The 21,302-nt window shown below is 38.5% G+C and overlaps 2 protein-coding genes across 5 annotated transcripts in view; both read right to left on the reverse strand.

The window, feature by feature from the left end:
- LOC117402957 (calpain-1 catalytic subunit-like) overlaps window positions 1–7,827 on the reverse strand; it is a 29,803-nt gene extending 21,976 nt beyond the window's left edge. For 2 of the 4 annotated variants that reach the window (XM_034004691.3, XM_034004689.3), the window contains exon 1: window positions 7,557–7,827. The gene's annotated coding sequence lies outside the window, so the exon portion shown is untranslated. The remainder of the gene's footprint in view (window positions 1–7,556) is intronic. The other 2 variants (XM_034004690.3, XM_034004688.3) reach the window with 1 other exon arrangement.
- A 1,026-nt stretch (window positions 7,828–8,853) lies between these two features.
- LOC117402852 (calpain-2 catalytic subunit-like) overlaps window positions 8,854–21,302 on the reverse strand; it is a 32,043-nt gene continuing 19,594 nt past the window's right edge. Inside the window, exons 8-21 of the mRNA XM_034004432.3 lie at window positions 19,865–19,933; window positions 19,513–19,673; window positions 17,441–17,610; window positions 17,038–17,049; window positions 16,502–16,713; window positions 16,104–16,140; window positions 15,619–15,684; window positions 14,813–14,870; window positions 14,395–14,459; window positions 11,987–12,055; window positions 11,473–11,551; window positions 10,439–10,555; window positions 9,647–9,705; window positions 8,854–9,107 (exon numbers count right to left, since the gene is read on the reverse strand). Coding sequence (XP_033860323.1) covers window positions 9,084–9,107; window positions 9,647–9,705; window positions 10,439–10,555; window positions 11,473–11,551; window positions 11,987–12,055; window positions 14,395–14,459; window positions 14,813–14,870; window positions 15,619–15,684; window positions 16,104–16,140; window positions 16,502–16,713; window positions 17,038–17,049; window positions 17,441–17,610; window positions 19,513–19,673; window positions 19,865–19,933 — 1,198 coding nt within the window. The 3' untranslated portion in view covers window positions 8,854–9,083. The remainder of the gene's footprint in view (window positions 9,108–9,646; window positions 9,706–10,438; window positions 10,556–11,472; window positions 11,552–11,986; window positions 12,056–14,394; window positions 14,460–14,812; window positions 14,871–15,618; window positions 15,685–16,103; window positions 16,141–16,501; window positions 16,714–17,037; window positions 17,050–17,440; window positions 17,611–19,512; window positions 19,674–19,864; window positions 19,934–21,302) is intronic.

Raw genomic sequence — 21,302 nt, forward strand, 5'->3', positions numbered from 1 at the left:
TTTCTTTGCTACAAATCAAGGAGATTTGAAATGATGGACTTGCTCTCAGTGTACACTCCGTAATGGGTATTTTATGCTGAAAAGAAAATCTGTCAGGACAACTCTGTTAAACAAGTGAAAAAAACTAAAGCACAGCGATAAACTAGGCGACTGCAAGAATGAAATGCAATTAGGAACAGTGATGAGCAATTAACATAATCTGTCACGTCTGTTTGAAACAGAAATTAAGCGATATACAGAATCAGACGCAGTCAAGAGATGAAAGTAAAAACAAGTGACTTTTTCTTTTTAATTAACAGCCTTTTCTGAGTTTAATTAGGAAACAGAATTGGCTCAAAATAAGTTTAAAGGGATAAAAAAGAAAACCTGAAAACTTCCAGCCCTAAGAATAAGATAAGTCTTCTCAAAACAGCAGCCTGTTATTACAATCAAACAAACTCCAACAGCAACGCAGACAGCAGAACACTGGTCAAATACATGTATGAAACATTTTAAGGCTAAGAATGAAACTATTTCACTCCAGGGTTATTTTTCTGCATAACTACAGTGTCATGAGGGTGCTAGAATTCCTTCAATGTAAATGTTGATCCCAGCTGTCAGAGAAACATTCCAAAATGTAAACTGCACATGAAAGCCTGGAGCACCTCCAGTTACCCTCTGGAATATCTGGAAGTAATCATGTTACGCCCCTTTCACACTGGCATGCTCTATCCCTGTCGCGACCCACTATCATGTGGGTCGGCTATGTGGTTTCACATTGCTTTTTGAGGAAGCTAGGTCAACTTAGGTGACAGAAGCAAGTATACAATGCGCATACAATTACAATTAAGTTTAGGTGTGCCTTGGTTCAACTATTAATTACGAATTGGGCAATTACAATTGTAATTCACCCCAGGTCTGCTGTACATGCACCTCTACTATATCGCTGTTGCTGGGGATATGCATCCCCCACCGGGGATGATAAATTGTGCAAAAGAATGCCCTTACCAAGTTTCATCACAATTGGAAAAGCGGTTCCCTAAATGTATTTTAAATGTTAAGAATGAAACACACTAAAACAGACATCAATGCTTTTTAAGCTCAAATTGCTTTCTGACGATTTGTGGAAACATGGGCAGGAAACACAGAAGCAGCTCAGACCTTAGCAAGACAGGCTTGCTATGCTGTGGCAGGACGAACAAGCTTCAGCCAAGTCAAAGACTGAACCATCTAAAGCAAAAGGATAAAGGGGCTTGTTATTATTAAGTATGTTTTTGTGTACAGTAACTGAGGCGTAAAACATTTTTAAGGTTGAATACAGAGTTGTAATAAATAACGTTAATCGCAAGGCCAGACTGCCAAACTGCCATTGCATACAGACAACAGAGACATCTGTAGAAGCACTATCTAGACATTGTTTTATTCCTGCCAGGCCGATTTGTTTTGAAAATTATGTTTTACTGACTCTGAGGCATTCAAATTGAGAACAATGGGAAACAACCAAGATTGTCTTCACTGAAGGGTTAAATGAAAAACACAGCACTTGAAACATTTCCTGAATGAAAAGCCTTTTCTGCCGAGTAGTACTTTATCATTAAGACAAGGTACGGCAGGGCTGTTATACATCAACAAAAAGTGCATTCAGTTAATTGTGCAGCACAGCCAGAGTTCTGTGCAGTGGTAGCATACTGCAATGCCTCTTTTCATTAATGAATCACTGACCTGAATCAGCTATTCTTTATGCCAACCACTGTCCGCTCACACAAACATTCCTGTCTATATACCACATGCATAATGGGAGACTCTATCTGCAGTGTGTTTACATTCAGACCTATTGACAGAGCCCAGCAGCACTGTAGTTGGCTGTCCACTTAGATTCTAAACCAAGTTAATACTGCTTCAAATGTTTATAGTATAGAAGTGCAGCATATGGTAGTCAGAAAAAACGTGGCCAAAAATAAACAGGGATCCTTTTTTTGTTAGATCACTATTTCATGGTGTTAGCAATCATTCTGAGTGCTTATGTGTTGTGTTAATCCATCACAGAGTTATTATCATGCTTCTCTGAACATGTGTTTACCTGGCCTGTGCTGTGACTGAACATGCTTCCTCATCATTCCTTTCAAATCACATGACAATGTAACCTTTCAACTCTGTCGACCCCACCTACTCGAATGCTGTCATCATTCCTATAAGTAAGGCAGGAAAGGATCCGGGTGAAGTGGGGTCTTATCGACCAATAGCATTGACGGCTACTATATGTAAAATTATGGAAAGGATGGTGTGTGAGAGAATGTGGTATTTTCTGGAATCCAAAAAATGATTGAGTGATTAGTGGCTTTCGTAAAAATAGATTGACGACTGATCAGTTGGTAAGATTGTCTACTGAAGTCAAGGAGGCATTAAGTGAGAATGAAGTGGTTGGGGCAGTTTTTATTGACAGAGAAAGCGTATGATATGGTCTGGAAAGAATGTTTAATATATAAAATAGCATCATTGGGGATAAAAGGGAGGACTTTGTGGTGGATCAGAGAGTTTCTGAATGAAAGAGGATTTAAAGTTAAAATTAAGGGGAAGTTCTCTGAAAGATTTGAGATGCAAAATGGAACTCCTCAAGGAAGTGTTATTAGTCCTTTGCTATTTAATATAATGATAAATGATCTATCTGAGGATATTTTAGTAGGATCAAAAGTATCGGTAGGTCTGTTTGTTGATGATGGGGTTATTTATAAAAGGAATAAACATATTGAAATAGTTAGGAGGGAATTGCAGGAGGCAATGAATAATCTGGAAAAGTGGTCAAATAAATGGGGCTTTAAAATATTAGTAACAAAAACAGAGGTGCTATTATTTTCACGAAGAAGAAGAGAGCAGGAGAAGTTAAATTTATTATACCAAGATAAGATTCTTAAAGAGGTGGAGGAATTTAAATACTTGGGAGTGTGGTTTGATAAAAAATTAACTTGGGGAAAACAAATAAATTCTATAATAGATAAATGTTAAGGAAGATTGAATATTCTAAGAAGTATTTCAGGGACAAGTTGGGGAGCAAATAAAACTTGTATGATGATGATATACAGAGGGTTAATTAGGAGTGTAATAGATTATGGAAGTCAGATTCTAGTGGGAACTTGTAAAAGTAAGATGGAAAAATTGGATAATTTGCAAGCTAAAGCAATAAGGGTATGTATAGGAGCTATGAAATCTGCTCCAATAAATGCTATGCATGTTTTAGTAAATGAGATGCCATTGTAACTAAGGAGGAAATGGTTAAGTATAAAATATTGGATAAAGGCTAACTCTATGCATTCAGAATTTCCTCCTCGAAAAAGCATGGAAGATAGGTGGATTAATCATTATAAAAAGAAGAGGTGGGAAACAAATGGGGGCACGTTGGGGTATTGGATGCAAAAATGGATAAAGGAATTGGGAATGGAAAATCTGAAGTTGGTAAAGAATGTTAATATGAATGTGTTTCCGGAATGGATGATGGAAAAACCAAACTGTTGTATAAAATTGAGTGAGCAAGTGAAGAAAGGAGGGGAAAAAATGGAACTGAAAAGAAAGAGTCAAGCTTTTGTAGAGGAGAAAAGTATGGAGGCACTATGCATACATACAGATGGATCCAAGGATCCAAAAACAGGAAGAGTGGCGATGGCATATTATATCCCAGATATAAGCTTAGATATCCCAGATTAGATATCTGTAAAATAGTGAGGATATCTGACCATTTATCGGTATTTGTTGCAGAAATGGTAGCTATACTATTTGCAATAGTTAAAATAGCTGAAATAAAGCCTGAAAAAGCGGTCATATTTTCAGATTAATTAAGTGTTCTTATTGCATTAAAAGGGGAGTTTAATAATAGAAGAGATATCATGTTTGAAATAATGCAACAATATAAGGAATGTACAATAATGGGGATCGAAGTGATTTTAGTTTGGATTCCTGGTCACTCTGGCATTCTGGGCAACGAGATGGTAGATCTGGCAGCAAAAAAATGGCTTAAAAAGAGAGGAAATTGATATGGTGATTCCTCTGGGATCGCAGGAAATGGGAGGCTATGTGAAAAAAATGATAGTAAAAGAATGGCAGAAGAGATGGGATGAAAGCATAGAAGGAAGGTTTTATCACAATATCCAGAAAGAGGTGAACAACAGTTGGGTGAACAAAGAGTTGGGAAGGAAAGAGGAAAGAGCGTTGGATAGGTTAAGGATTGGGCATAGTTCTTTAAATGAACATCTTTTAAGACTGGGGAAACATGAAGATGGAAAGTGTGAAAAATGTAAAGTAGCAGAAACAGTAGAACATTATTTATTAAAGTGTGAGAAATATGAGGAGCAGAGAAGGAAAATGGAGAGGAGGCTGAGAGAAATGGAGGTATATGAAGTCAATGAAAAGAATTTGCTGGGAAAAGGGAAAGAGGAAGGGCGACTGAATAGAGAAAGGATACTGACGAAATATATAAAGGAAACAGGAAAAGAAGGGAAGTCATAATAAATAAAGATGACAGAAAAATAAAGTAAAACAAAGACAGACAAAGGACTACAGATAGACGGCGCAAATCATCTAAAAATAATAGATGGAATGCGCCCTATATATTAACCAGAAGAAGAAGACGACGACCCCACCTACTCTACACACACGGAGTAGGTGGGGCTGACAGTAAGGCTGAGGCGATGCATCGCATCGTTTGACTATCTATAGTCAAGCCTGTGCATCGTTTTTGTGTAAAGGGTTTAAGCAAAGGAAAGCTTTTATTTTTGTATTAAATTTGGAATCTGCAATTACTTTTTGCATTAAGCTGCAGAGCTTCTCTGCTCCCCTCAGGCCTGACTCACTGAATCTGCATGCGATTGAGCTCACCTTCTCCCCCCTGTGAGTGTTTACTGATGGCATTGCATCTGTGCAGGAGTCTTCAAAGTAACAGAGCAAGTTAAGAGCGTTGTGCTAGAATTACAAATACTGTATGACCGAGCTACAATGCCTTCTGATGTCTGGCAATTATTTTCTAAGGTAAGACGGCAAGAAAGAAAAGTAAAGAAAGTAATGTTTGGGATACTCTGCTAACACAACTAAGTTGTGTGACCATTTAATGAGATGCAGAAGTCACGCTAGCCTTAAAGGAATGCGCATTTGTAAAAAGCATACCATCTCAAAATTTGCGTTTTTACATATTGCATCAAAATAGTTATTTTCCAGTGTAACTATTTCAGATTAACAAAGTTAACAAGCAAAACAGTACACAGTATAAATAATGGTATTAGAAATAGACAAATACAAGCTTTGAAACGTTTTCTTTTGAAAATCTCCCATTCACGACGTGAAAATCAGTGCTGTAGATGTACCAATGTCTCTGCGGGTAGCTGTCAATATCATAACTATTTACAGTTTTTCTGTTTAAAAGTTCTTTCATTTTTATTATTATTATTTGTTTATTTAGCAGACGCCTTTATCCATGGCGACTTACAGAGACTAGGGTGTATGAACTATGCATCAGCTGCAGTCACTTACAATTACATCTCACCCAAAAGACGGAGCACAGGAGGTTAAGTGTACCTATTAGAGGAGGCTTTATCTGGTGAATTAATTCAATAAATCTTTGAGGCAATTACAACTCGTCAAGAAAAGGATGATTACTAATTTTCTGATAAAATAAAGTTTTACTACCTGGCTTCTGTGTTTGAAAAGCAGCACCTGCCCTCTCTGTGACCTACTGTAAGCTGGCATCCATGTGCCAACGTTAATTACAATTTACTTGAGACTCTTCTGTAGCTTCATTGTATCAAGATACATTGTCAGTAGCCTATAGTTCAGCAAAGCTTGATTTACTCAGGATTGTATTTTATTGTCGTAATCTACCATTTAACAAAGACTCCAATGTCACCTCTTTTTTCTTTTTTTATTCCAAAGTAATTGTAAACATTAACGAAATAAACTTTTACATTTTTTTTTTTCAAATCACTAGACTGGTTATTTTTTAGGGTATCAATCTGCTGGGGAAGGATCTCTGTGGACACACGTTTATATATATTTAAAAAAAAAAATCCTGTTTTCCGGTACTTTTGTGGCTTCTGTGATGCATATCCCTGGAAACAGGGATAGAGTTGACAGGGAATCCAACTGTGACGGAACTTGCTAAGAGCCTTTTTTTTAGCACATGTTACCCAGTATATGATAACCTGGTTTACCTAAGGCAGACCAACTGACCCCATTTCTCCTTTTAAGGCCATGTTGCCAATTGGTTTTAGAGATGAGCATGTCCATAAATCACACTGTTAAGCCAGGGGCTGTGGCAAGATTTTAAACTCAAACCTCCTCTGGGATATTAAGTTCATCTCTAACCACTGCAACTGGCCCATTGGTTCCACACCAATAATCAAGATGCAATAATGCTTAACTGTGAGACACAGACAGGAGATATGGGGGCCTCCGGCATGCATCACACTGCAGAAACACAGTACAGATTTTCTTTTATTAGAGAGGAAAGGCATGCAGCACTGAGAATGTACAGATAATCTGGCCCATTATCTGGAAATCCTCCTATTTATTTTGGCTCACTGTTCAATAATTGTATTACAATACCCCAGTGCAACTACTGTAGATGTGTACTGTATTTTTAAACCTCTCAAAAAGGTTACTGCGCACATACACACAGTGTGCATTTTATGCTTTATTTGTTTAAAAAGAGCAGCCAAGCTGTTGTTTTGCAAGTGTCAGGGTCCAAAATATATATTTCTTAAATTAAATGTTTAATTAGAAACAAACCTACATTGTGTGTAATTTAAAATAGAAAACTGCAGAAATACAGAGTGGACAGAACTATTAACTTTGAATATTTGTGTTAGATAAATGTCTCCTTGCAAATAGAGGGGGAAAAAAAACCTTTTAGATATGACCAGGTTTTAACATTTCTATTCTCAATCGCTCTGCGCACACACACCGCATTATCTTGGCATAGTTATATCAGTACGTAGCGTAACGTTTCCTAAATTACACACAGGCGCCCAGAAGTTCTGCAGTGTATACACTCTTATCATATTTTCCTTTTATATTAACCAATTTCCATTGCCTGAAACAGCCTCCCGGTTGATTGCACTGACTAATGCATAATTAACAGGGTATGACGAGATTACTCAAACGAGTCTCTAGGTTAAACTCAATAATAAAACTCAACTGCTTCAGAAACCATTGAATGAATTGTATAAACAAAGTGTTTATTATAATAATATTTAAAACTAGAAATATACAGTGATCTGACGTCAACTATTAGGCCATATAATCTGATAACTTGTTAAACACTGCAGTGCAGGTAGATAACAAACAAACATCCATTACAAGAAAAATAAATCACTAATCCTAAATATTATAAGCATATTGAATCGATCATTTACATGCATTATATACTTACAGCTTATGTCACTTAAAAAATAAATAAACAAACAATTGTGTGTCTTTGCTCATGCAACACAGATGATATATGCACCATACATCACTTACTGTTACCCGAACTAAATAATAACAAAAAATAGAATTGGCAGGCGCTGTTTACTACTAGGTTTGGGAATAAATCTTACTGCGTAGAAACGATTCCAATTCAGCTGTTTATAATGACGTTTTACGCTGCGGTCTTTCTTTTTCCAGGTGGAGGAAGTCGGGTTTTCTGGACAAGATGTACAGTGAAACAGTTATGGACGCGATGACCTGTCTGCAGCAATGCAATGAGCCCATCCCAGCGCGTGGGGTGGGGCGAAAACAAAGGCACGGGCACTACAGTGTAATTGACGTAATTAAAGAGCCAGCATAGCGTTTGCAAAAGATTCTTAATCTTGTGATGCTTTGTATTGAACCATTCTTTCTGCTGAATTTTTCCAATACTTTTGAAAATGTTAAACGACTAGAAAAAAAAAAAAAACTATCACGTGTGTAAAACGTTGTCGGTCCTCTCACGACATAACTTGTTATGAAAATAGAAATCACTGACGTGTATTCTGAAACGCATTTAAAATCCACATCTCCATGTTGCAAGTCGGTTTCATTCACTATTGTTCACGTTGTAAATAGTGATGAGTCCGATGAAACTAAAGTTGGAGGATCATATCCTTTTTTCAATTTAAAAAAAAAATCAACATCTATCTATACAGTGTCTAATTTCATATAACACCTATCACTTTCACGGTAAAGCACACAAAGAAAGATAAATCCACTCTGCTTACAAATGATCACCCACGTTCAAGCTTCCAAAAGTTCAAAGTTGTTTTGACCCACACTGCCAAATTCCATATCTCACTTGTGATGGTAAGCATCATCAGCAGGCGCAGTGTATCACACAGCTCAGGTACTGCCTGTTACACATACATCAAGCCCCCTTGTCTGGTCTGGACGCTGAGATGTCACTATGGGTACGGGTCCACTATGCAGGTTTTAGTCTCAAAACCAATCAAACCCCACAATTTAGACATTATAGCAACTGACCAGCAATGTAGTGAGTGTTTTGACTCCAGTCCCAGTTGCAGACTTGTCCCTTTGTAAAAAAGGAAAATTGTCCATATTCCAACTATCATACAGGCCAAAGGGATGTGACATTGTTTCAGAAGCCGATGTTCACATGGGGAAAGAATTTGAACTCAACTATAGAAGGAAGTGAAAGTTTCTGTTCTGATAAACTGGGACAATATAATACAATACAGTCTATAATGAGTATATCATTTTTTTGAACTGACAGACAGACACCAGGTATTTTACAATTTTAGGAACAAAAATAGAAATATACGTATTCAGAAAGCATTACCACCTCAGAATAACTGATTACTGAAAACAGTATATTTACCAATGTAAAAAATAAATAAATTAAAAAAGACAGAAGGCAGCTCATAATTTAGAAGTGATAATAATATTTATTACCATGACCCATCATGATATAAAAAGGCACAGCAAACCACAACCAATGCAATCGGCAATCTCTCTTTCTTCCCAACATACTGTATAATGAAACATCGAAAATAATGGCTACATACTGTGGAAAATCTAAACTTTTCTATAAATTTTAATATTGTCTTCTGCGTTCCTCTTGCTTTGTAACTCCTGTTAAATCCTCTGAATGGTTATATCATGACGAAAGACAGCCACTGTGAGGGAAAACAGAAAAAGAACAACCGCAAAGTGTTAGGAATAGAGAACATTGAAAAAGTTGTTATTTTGTGAAGTCAGAGTGATTGCGAGAAAAAAAGAAACAGTAGGATGTTAAGACATCTCGATTTAACTGACTGCTATAAGAGATCCTGAACTTTGCATTGTGTTCCAAAAACAGGGTACCACTCCTGGTAATCTTGAGCTGTACAGGGTGGATGGTGTTGAAACTGTCGGACAGCAAAGCTATTATTAACAGTGATCTCGGGCACTGAATTTAAAGGAAAAATTGGCCTTTTATTCAACTATAGTGAATTATTATTTTGATCTTCTAATAGTGAACTATTGGCTTTTAGATGTCTGGTTATTATAGAACCAATGCAAATATGTTGCCTTCTGATTGGCCTTTTAGCAAAAAACAGTACACTTTACATTTGTACAATGCAATTTTAACAGCTGCATTTCCTGTGTAACCCATTAGATGGCAAGAACATGTGTGAAGGGAAACCAATCCAATATAAATCAAAGGGTGGCTCACCTGGAAATAGTTGAGCTCCATGAACCCAGTGTTTGCACTGTCCACCTTTTTAAAGATTCCTAAAAAACAAACACAAAAACATAACAATCCCTTGGTTTACCACACTTTCTATACACTGGCCATTAACATTAAAGGTTTCCATTGCCACAAACAGATTGAATAATGAGGCATGGTAGAATACGTATTGTATAACTGTAAGTACTGAAATCACTGCCCCGTGGCAGACTAGAAGTAACTTGTGTCATTTTTTTTTCCTTCTCTCATCCCTGGTTTTCTTCCCAAATTAGAATGTCCAATTATGTTTCCCTCATCGCAGCAACTCCCAACCACAGCTCAGGAGAACTGAAGGTCAGTGGATGTCCTCAGACCCTGCTCACACGGTTTTCCTAACCTGCATAAGCGCCAGAGCCAGTGCGACGCTGCCTGTGGAATCTGCAACAAAGAATGGCACCCTGACACTCCCCTGGCTGCACAACTCACCCTGCACACTAGGCAGCCCTGCTTTTACTTGGTAAACCACGCAGGGAGCCCCCTGGTGTCATTTCTAAAGCTAGATTTTGTCTGTGTGGTGATCCGAGTACACTTTGTTTCTACAGCAAATTGATTATGCTCAAACTGCCCAAAATAACCTAAGGATTTCTTAGCTGAAGCTCCTCTGGTTAAATAACTGAAAATACAACCCTGGTGAAGGCATTATCCAAAAAGGTTGCTCTGCGTGCCTCAGCCACTTACAGTTCAACGGACCTCAGAATGAAATGAACTGAATGCTTGAGTATACTGCAAAGTGCTTACTGAACATGCTTTCCAGACGCATCAGGCAGGCAACAAAGTTATCAAAGTCGATGGTCATGTCGGGATCAGCGTAACGGGCAACGATAACCTGGTGAATGTTGTTGTTCAGACTGAAACCTGGTCAAAAGAAGAAAGTTAGCTCCACTGTTGTCTTAAACCATATTCAGCTCAGGAATGCATGTAAAACACTTGGGTTTCCAAGGTGTGGCATTAAACATCTCCCACTTGGCAACTACTGAGACACAGACAAAGGGTTTATCACAGTAAACCAGCCATTCAATTTGTGTAAATCAAATCCAAGTAAACCATCATCCACATTCACTTTGTTTTTTTAAACAAACCTATAAAAAGCAAGGTGCAGTGTGTTTAGATTTACCGTCATTAAGATTACCTGTTTTTAAAAAGGGCTAAAAATACTAAGCAATATTAGGGTTAGATTTTCAGAATGAAAAGCAGGGACTTTTTTCCCCCTTCAATTCACTGACACTGTGGCAACTTTAAAGCCGTTAAAATAACAGTATAGAATAACACAATCATAACTTAAAATTAAAAATCGGGTGTATTTATTGCAGATCATAACAACTCATTGTTTTCTTTCTATTATCATCTAATCAAAATATTTTAAATGTACAAAAAGTCAGATTAGAAAAAATACATCAGCGATTACCATTTAAAAATGTGATATACACACAATCAGAATTATGAAACAAATAATCCATAAGATTGTTTATTGTATTTTGGAATGGCGCTAACATAACCTAATAAATTACTCTGCTGTTAATTTGCTGAGCACACCATTACAGTTTTTTTTACAAAAAAAAGGGAGTAAAATTGCAAAACTGTGCCGACTTAACAATTTTACTGTTTCCGACCGGGACAAAAAATTAAGGCTGAAGTCCCACGACAATCCCAGTTTTCCATGGGATGTCTGGTAACCCTAAGCAATATATACTTTTATGGTGATGATCTATAACCTAACCCACAATCCAAAAGGCTGTATGAAATGGAATAAGCCCGTCCCCCATAAGAATTACCTGCTGATTTCAGTGCTGCTCGCATTTCATGGGTGCCCATGGTGCCAGACTGGTCTAGATCGTTATCCTTGTATATTTTCTAGAAAAAAAAAAATTAAAACTGTGAAATGAATGTTATTACATTAATATAGATTCGTTGACGGTATTCTTGCAGTTTCAGACTGAAAAGAAAAACATCGTAATGCTCAGAAAATGCTGTCTTTAAATACTTTATGTCTTATTAAACACAAATATAATCTCTTTACTTTAAACTGTGTATTATTTATGCAATTTCTTCTAAAGCTAGAAGTACTGCTGGTGACATGCAGTTAAAAGCTCTAAAACTGCTTTTTGCACCATGAGTCTGGCTCTGTTGTGCAGTAGTTAGGACACTGCTTGTGGTGTTCGTGGTAAATTCTTGCCCTGCCTCCATCCTGTTACACAACCGTATGTTACAATGGACTAAATACAGTATAGGAAACCTCCCAAAATAAAAAAGTACAAATCTGAACTCGTTGCTGTTTGTAATTCTTACCAGATATTTCTGAACTTTTTTCCATAGAGTTGCAAATTCCGCCATTCCAAGTTTGCCGTTTCCATTGTCCTGTGGTTGTGTTAAGGGTAACCTGCTCTGCTAGAACTGCAACACATTGTTTACCACACCGGAGGAACTCTAGAGCCAAGGAGGTCACCATTAACTACAAGATTCTTTTTTTTTTTAAATTTAGTCGTTGCCAATTAGTTTTTATTATTTTCTCCCCAATTTGAAATGCCTCAGCTCACCGCTACCACCCCTGCGCTGACTAGGGAGGGGCGAAGATGAACACACGCTGTCCTCCGAAGCGTGTGCTGTCAGCCGCCCGCTTCTTTACAGTCTGCAGACTCACCGTGCAGCCACCTCAGAGCTACAGCGTCGGAGGACAACGCAGCTCTGGGCAGCTTACAGGCAAGCCCGCAGACGCCCGGCCAGCCTACAGGGGTCGCTCCCCCCGGACGCACTTTCACAGGAAACACGCAATTCAACTTATTTATAAATTATTAATAAACTTAACAAAATATGAACTTTACAAAATGAATAACTCAGATATTTAAATTACTAATTTAATTACTTTCTTTTAAGAATAATTTAATTTGTTTAATAATATTGTTAGTTACAGAATCAGTTTGTTATATTTACCCTATTTAAAACTGTAACTTTTCTTTTCAAAAAAGCAGACGAAACACAACGGTCTTAAATGTTTTCCTGGCCTTAAATAAATAAAAAATAGTCTGTATTTAGATTTTTTAATGTTTGGTCTGTTTGTTAAGAAAAAATAGTTATATTTGCTGTTCAAAGGAGGAATTTGTCCGTCGAAGAACTGCTGCAGAGGCACGGGATGAGCACGAGCATTTAGAAAAAAATAAATAAAAGGTTATAAATCTTAATGTTATTGCTGTTAAAACTATCAAGACGGTTTATAACAGCAATAATGACCGACAGGTAAGGAATTTCCTGGCCGTTAACGCCTTGGCTTACGCCTCAGGCCTTCAACTCTCCCAGCCGAGGCACGCCCTGCCTGTCGGTCCTTATTGTTTAATTATGTACAGGTCACGTGGGCATCTTAACTGACTTCACCACAGCATACAAACTGGCAGTTTAATGAAAATGAGGAACAGATTTCAAAATGTTACTGATGAAAACAGAGACGTGTTTGTTGAAAATCAGGAAAATGCTGCCATAAGAAAAAAGACATTTACTAAAAGCGTAACTGGAAGAAAATGGAGAAAACAGGAAAATCCATGAAATACCAGCAGAGCAACTCGACAACATTACGGAATACTGGGAAGCATCGACAGGTATTTAACACAACACAAATATAAAAGTTCTATTTAATACGGTAACCAAACGGACTTCACAAAAACAAAACAAAGTTTAGTGACAAAACAAATGCATTAAAAAAACAAGGGAAGGGAAATGGTCAGTAAGCTATTGTAAACGGCTACAACTAATTATAACACATAAAGTACACCATGGTGTGCAATAAAAAGCCTGTAATTGTACCACAGGCTTCTGGTGACATGGATCCTCCACCTTTGGTCTTGTCATTTATCTTGCCACGAGAGTTTATTCCTTATATTATTGTTATTGATGTTTTATTTTTTTAACTGCCTGTTTTGTTATGTGTAACATAAAAAAAAGGTTTATGTTTATACGCCATGCTTAGGGGATGAGTAATGATTATTTGTAATGATTGAGAGTCAAATGATTAGAAATGGAACCAGCATACAGATTTGTGAGCTAGTTTTTCCCCTAGTTTAAATCTCTATTTCAAATAGATTTATTTGTAGCTTTTATGTGGACTATTTGGCTGTGACTGTAGTTGCTGTTTTATCTCGATGGCACTGCGCTGTGTTTATTTATTTTTAGAAAGGGAAACAGTGATGCAATTTGATTGCAGTTTTCTAATGTGACAGTGTAGGTGCTGTGAAACTCAGGAAAGAACAAAAATGCAGCACTCTGATTGGCTGAAACACTTTCCAGCATGGTGATGCAGAGTCGTTATCGGCATAAGAAGGCATGTTGGTGTGCTTCAGTTGTGCGTATTATGTGAACGATTTCTGGGGGTGCTCCTGCCACAGACTGTACATGACTTTTGCAGAAAATGAAGGTTTGCTGACAAAGCAGTTTAACAGTAGAGGTTTTAGCAAAATATGGGAGAAAATCTGTCCCGGTAGTTGTCCAGGGAGATTTGACAGGTCTGCTGGATATCTGTTTGTTGTGATATTCATCTCCCATGGGGTATACAAATACCTTTAATTGTACTGGGGTTTTGTTTATAACAGCAGCAGCAAATACTATTGTACTGACATGTATATAAAGCATGACTGATGCTTAATCATATAGTCTGGGATACTGCATTAAGCAAAAAAAAAAAAAATTATTCTTAAAGAAATATAGGATACGTCCATGAGGTTGACCATGATTCTGCAAGTTTCCAGACTGAAACCATCTGTTTTAATGTCAGAGCCTGAAAAACAAGATAAATAATAAAGAAAAAGTGTGGTTTAACCGTCGACTGACTGCTGAAGTACTGTCTTTGATTCTTCATTTCATAAAGCTGTATGCAGCTTTGCTCTTTCATCTCTGATAGAGCTGGTGGAGCAAACACACGTTCAGAGGACACAGTCACACACTGGCTGTTTGGAATGAGGAAATCAAAGACCACAAGCCACCTTGTGTGATGCATAACATGGAAAAAAGGCTGTTTATACAAATAAAATATGTTTAAATACTTCACATGTCTTCTATGAGGCTATATTCTGAATTTAATGTTGTGCCTTTTGTGGAACAACGACAAAATGAAAAAAGAAAAACACTTACGTTTTGACACCACATTATTTAAAATAGTTTTCAGTTCTGAGGCAGAAATCTCATTGTCCTGTGAATAAAAAATGCAACAAGTGATCAGGGGCAGTAAGGAAAAGTGCATAACTAACTAAATGCATGATTGGTGGAAGTATTATTAGCAATCCAATCAAAATAGACAATAAAGCCCAACAAACTTATCCACCTGTTATACAGTATAGCCTAGCTTAAGATGTGCGCTGTAATTAAAACTATATAAATAAATTAAAAATCCTAAACCTTCTAACGCCCCCCTCGCCCTCAACCCCACCCCCCGGATATAGTCCGCTGACCTCCAGTTTAAGAACACTGCTCTAGAGGGCAACAGCAGTTACTTTGGGTTCGTTGCACTTGAGAACATTTTTAATACACAGCTGGGGTCTATCTTGAGCTGCTTAGTTTGTTGTAATTGGTATTCATTTGCGTACTAGTTTAGTACCGTCCTCCACACTAACCACGGGATCATCATAGGAGGCTGTGTGGTCCAGTGGTTAAAGAAAAGGGGCTTGTAACCAGGAGGTCCCCGGTTCAAATCCCACCTCAGCCACTGACTCATTGTGTGACCCTGAGCAAGTCACTTAACCTCCTTGTGCTCTGTCTTTCGGGTGAGATGTAGTTGTAAGTGACTCTGCAGCTGATGCATAGTTCACACACCCTAGTCTCTGTAAGTTGCCTTGGATAAAGGCGTCTGCTAAATAAACAAATAATAATAATCCCCAGTTAGTACGCTCCTTTTAGTTTGTTGCAATTGACCCAATATGTCCAGCATTGGTTACACCCACCTCCCCTGCAAGTCTGACAAACAAGTTCTTGAAACTTGCATCTATTTGGTCCTCAGAAACCAAACCCTGGTTAAAAAAATAGAAATAAAAGAGAATAAATAACATATTAGTGCTTTAGTGATAATATGCTGAGCTATAACACAAGAACAGCACTGATGCTGGGGAAAAGAGACACAAAAAAGCAAACTGATTTAAGCTAATGGTATATTTTTTTATCATTATATGTACACTGATTATAAGTAAAAGTTGGAAGCAGTAGCCACTACAGATGGTGATTATTGTGGAGGATTTCTTCAGCTCCCCTAGGCCAGCCCAGAGCACACCTTCATGACACCAACATGGTACTAGCTTGAGTTCAAAATAAGCTTCTTTTTTTTTTACTGTATCTGTATGCATGGAGCTACTGTAAAGCAACAGACTTACAACATGGAGGAAATAGAAAAAAAGAAAAACAATCTGGTGAGTGAGAGCAAAACAAAATGAACCTGCTCAAGGACGGCATCAACGGGATCTTCACACAACCTGGAAGCAAAACAAAAAAATGCCTTTGTAGTTAAAGAAAGACATGAGAACAAAAAGGAATAACGCAGACTTTCGGATCAAATAAATAAAATAAAAAAACGGCTAAAATGAAATAATTACAGTTCATAATACTGGTCCTACATACAAAGTGTGGAACGGGTTAATGAGCTATACAGGGGGAGAACTGGATCTTTTCAGTGGTTTTAAAATAAACATACTAATGGATGACAGATTAGTTTTGACAAGGTGTCTATAAATGTTCTGTAATTTCCCAAATTGCTTGTTAAGTGATGACAGATTACATGACCCAGGCTTTATCAAACTGTGACTGCCCTACGTTTCTCAGGACCGCGGTACTTACTGCGTGTCGGCCTGTTTCTCTGCGAAGACGCGCAGGCAGAAGTCTCCGTTTTTGTGTGGCTCGAAGGTGGAGGGCACCACGAGGTACTCCCCGGGAGGCAGCTTGAAGCGGCTGCACACCTCCCGCAGGTTGACGAAGGTCTCGGACCTGGCAGTCTGGGCGTGAGTCAGGAAGAAGTTCTTATCCAAGTGAACATCCCTTTGACCATGGAACTGTCGGGCAAAAAATAAATAAAAAAAACCTTCATTGTGATCAGAAAAACATGCCTCGTATATATGAAATAGTATGCCATTTACACTTTATTTAATACAAGTTGCACGTGCAGAAATGTGGGTGCTTCTGTGTCCAAGACTGGCATTTCATTAAGAATAGTCTACAAATGAAGACTACTTTGTGAACCATGCAGATTCACAGAAAGGTTGAGGGCCATACTAATAAAGCCCTAGTCATACAGACTGCCTCTGCTTTTTCATCATGGGGATACCCTGTTGCTCCTATCTGAGTGAGAAGCACTCCCTCCCAGCCAGTCTGCATACCTGCTGTGGAATCTGGAAGAGAAAGACAAAGGAAATTACTTGTTATTTGTTAATTTAGCTGATGCCTTTATCCAAGGCGACTTACAGAGTCTAGGGTGTGTAAACTATGCATCAGCTGCAGAGTCACTTACAATTACGTCTCACCCGAAAGACGGAGCACAAGCAGGTTAAGTGACTTGCTCAGGGTCACACAATGAGTCAGTGGCTGAGGTGGGATTTGAACCGGGGACCTTCAGGTTACAAGCCCTTTTCTTTAACCACTGGACCACACAGACTCCTTTCAAGAGCATTCACAGGCCTTAACATTTTTGGTAACATCTTGCTTTCTAATTGAGCTGCTCTATAGAAGCCCCTTCCAGGCATGCAACCTGCTTGAGGTACAGAGTTAGCACAATACATGTACCTCGTAGATGGCGAAGCCGATGGTGTGCATGTCCTCTCCCATCTTCCTCTGCCTCCTGCGGTTCTTCTGTATCAGACCCACCAGGAAGGTGCAGCCATCCTCCCCATCATCGGGGTCATCGTCCACCTCCTCCAGCTTGAGCACAAACTGGGGGTTCGTCCAGAAGGTATCTGATGATTCAATAGGGGTGTAACAATATAGTAAATGTCACAATACGATATGTATCACGATACATGTAATGGTCAAGATTGGATACTTGTATGATGCTGTGCAGAACGAAAGCCCTGCCGGGATGACATGTGTATATTGTGTATATTAGGTTGACAGAGGGGGGGTTACATTTCTCCCTGTCATAACACGTGGGGAATGTGGCTGGAACCGAAAATTGAATAAATGATTACATGATTACAATCTCTGTTGTGTTTTTGTTCTTGTATCACAATACAAACGATACAGACCTTTATTACGATACAATATGTGATGTAAATAAAGGTAGCATGATTCAGCGATACACAATCATTGTTGCACCCTATTCCTCAAGTGCCTGATATGAGCTTCATACAAGACCCTCGTCTGGCAGAGAGAAATGAAACATTATCATGTCAATTTTAATGATCTGGACATATCTTTCAATATATTAATAATACTTCTAATCAGTGTCTTTTTGTTGTTAATAAGGGAATCAATAAATCCGGTCCCAACTGGTTCAGAGAGGAAGCTCTCTGGTGCCTGTCATGATCTGTTGCAGCAGATACAAGCAAAGGCGGGGAAAGCTGCTTAGTTTGTTGCATGTGGTTCCCTTAGGGGAGGGCTGGTGCATTTGTTTTAAGATGCAATGATAAATCTTCACGTCGACACAGGTTGCTTGCACAACAAATTATTTGGGTCTGCTGTAACTGCGTTCGGGAAAGTTCTGGGACCCAGAGTCAAAGGTTCAACTGCAGCAGGTGCTCAGGGACGTCAGAGACACCAGTCAGAAGCTCGGCTTGCTGCACGAGCGGGACACGGTTGCAACATTGTTGTCACAAATCAGGGAATAAGATGTTGCAACAATCAAGGGATCAAGAGCGGGAAGCCGTGTATGCATGTGATTGGTGGCTGGTGCACCGGGGGAGTGGCCTAGACAGGGGGATAAGTAGCGGACTGCTGGACGAACAATGAGGTGTGAGACGAAAGAGAGCTGAAGAAGAGAGAGAATTGGAGAGAACAGCAAAAAAGAACCAGAGAAAAGCGGGACTAAGAGAACCAAGAAAGAAACCGGAGACAGAACTTAGTTGGCTGTAGCACATGGCCAATTAAATGTGCTTTGGCCATTCTTTTCTTATTTTTTCACAGTCTGAGAAGCACTACGCTGCCAGCTGTAGCTGTACCATGCTTTACCTGTTAAGTGTCAAGTCCCGGCTTAATAAACCGCTGCATTCAAGAACCTGTAAAAGCTGTGTGAGTCTGCAGGCATCGCTACAGTATTTTTTAACAAGAATGTACTGCATGTTCGAACAGAGAATATGCATAGATAATTGCCACTTACGTGGGCTTTATGGTGACTTGTGGTGAAGCAGAGAAACATAAGTAAAATAAGGAGATAAATATATTTCTGGCAGTCCAAACCTATATATGCAGATTTTACAACCAGTCAGGTTTTATAATTTAACAACAAAGGAAATGTAACCAAAAGCTAAAAGAGGCTTCCAAGTAATTAAAAAACAACAACAATCAATCATTTGTCGGCTACATAGATGAAAGAAGAAATTTAGATTTGCAAACTCCTGCAAGCTCCCCTCATGCTGAATACATGATTGTAATGCACATTATACATCATACGTTACTTTGGCGTCAAAGCTAATGACGGCATCCACGTCTCTGTTCTACATGCAGCTCACAGCTTTCTGTGTTCATGGGGAATGGTACAAGATGTTAAAAAATAAACAAGCATGCCAATCCCTGTTTCTTGCCCAGATTAAAGAACTCCACCTCTTATGACTCATTGTATTCCCATCAACACGCAGAAACTCTTTCCGTAGTAAACTGCTGTGTTGGTCAGAAAGGGTTTCTATGCTCTCTGGGGTTCTTACACGGGTTGTTCCTGCAGCCCCCGGCTGTGGAGCCAGATCTCCAGGTTCCATGGTAGTTGCACACACTCCAGTTTTTGTAGTTGTCGCTGGTCAGTGTGTCAGGGGTCAAGTTGCAGATCTCCAGCCTGGAGTAATGCCTCATGAAGTCTGAAAACGACATCCTGGCAAAGACCAGAAACAAAGAAGTCTTTTTATATATACAGAATAGAAAATTGCTTGATATATAATAATATTTTTTCTGTAGTGTGAAACAAAGTTATAATGTACATACTGTACTACTCTACTTTTAAAGATTGTTTGTGCTACTAGTGCTTAAGCATAAAAAAGACCCAAGTTTCAAAGTGCGTCTCACCAAAACTCTCCGTCCTCTGATTTTACGTTGATCCGCTGAGAAGCCTCCACGTAGTTCCACTCGGAGGAGCTGCAAGGGTGAAACATGAGAAAAAAGGTTTTGGATGAACAGCCAGAAAGAAATCTCCAAAACAAGTGGAAATCTGGTGATTGATTATAAACACCCCGTTCAGCTGTTATCATGATTTCACATCAATTTAAAAGTTTAAAGGAGCAATGACCGTGAATATTGTGACATGCACTGTGGAATTCATTCTGCACTGTGAAATTTGGTCTGTTTGAGTACTTTTACCCTGCACTAAAATCCAGTGAAGTTATATGTATTGTCACAGGTTCCTGTTGCAATTATTAGCTTGTTTCAATTTTCATGAACTGGAGAGGATTTACTGATTGACACTTGACAGCAGCCAATAATTGGGCTATACTCATTGATTGGTAGACACGGGCATCGGGGCGAGTTTAGTATGACCTACGGAGCTCAACTGGTAGTACCGTCAGGCGAGTCAAATTAGACCTGCATTTTAAAATGAGTGTCCGCAAATACATCAAAAAGTGCTACAATCATTACTGCAGCGGATCATGTAATAGAATTTGGAAGCCAAATATATACCAAGTAGTACAGCAGAAAAATACATTAAAAGCAACTACAAGACCAAAAAAAAAAAAAAATTTATATGCCAGTAGTTTCAGACTTCACGCATAGATTTTTTTCTGTCTGGATATATTGTCTAGCTACAGACCTGTTCTTTGCCCAGGCTTGCTCACAAGGCTAGCTCAGTGCTGTCTGTCAATTCCAACAAACTCAGTGGATACACAGAAGTGCTGTGTCTAAACACGGACAGGTATTTACACCACAGAGACAGGGAATGAAGAAAAACACAGCTGCAGGACGCTCCGTGCTCACATTCAACCCCTGGCTTTAGTAAAGAGGGTGACCTGTTAATGCTCAGCATTTCAGAATAGTTTTTGAGTAACTGTGCATATAATGACGTTGGTATTTTTATTTATTTTTTTTAACAACAACAGAAACGCAGCAATCATAGAGCAATCCTCTGGATTTCAGTTTCATTTTCTTTTAGCGTTTCTACTTTGTTAGTCACGTGCTTTTGTTAACTTCAGGGCTTTAAATGTTTATATTTTGCCATTTTTAACTACATGTTCATACTTTGTTACACCACCGCTGAAACCGTGAAATTTAAGATTTTGGTAGGCCCATAGCAATAACCAACCCTTTTAAAATAAATGAGCAGTTTTTTGTCTCTACAATCATTTTCTCCCAAGTCCCTTGTTGTTTTGCTATAAATGTTTTCACTGTTAATATGTTTTCACTTTGACTTTTGTTTGCCCATTAATTTAATGATGCACATTCTGTCCAAGTTCACTTCCTGTGCATTTAGGACCCCAGCTGACACCACACAGTCTTATGTGAAGAAAGGTGA

This window comes from Acipenser ruthenus, chromosome 5 (genome assembly GCF_902713425.1).
Source record: "Acipenser ruthenus chromosome 5, fAciRut3.2 maternal haplotype, whole genome shotgun sequence".
Lineage (NCBI taxonomy): Eukaryota > Metazoa > Chordata > Actinopteri > Acipenseriformes > Acipenseridae > Acipenser > Acipenser ruthenus.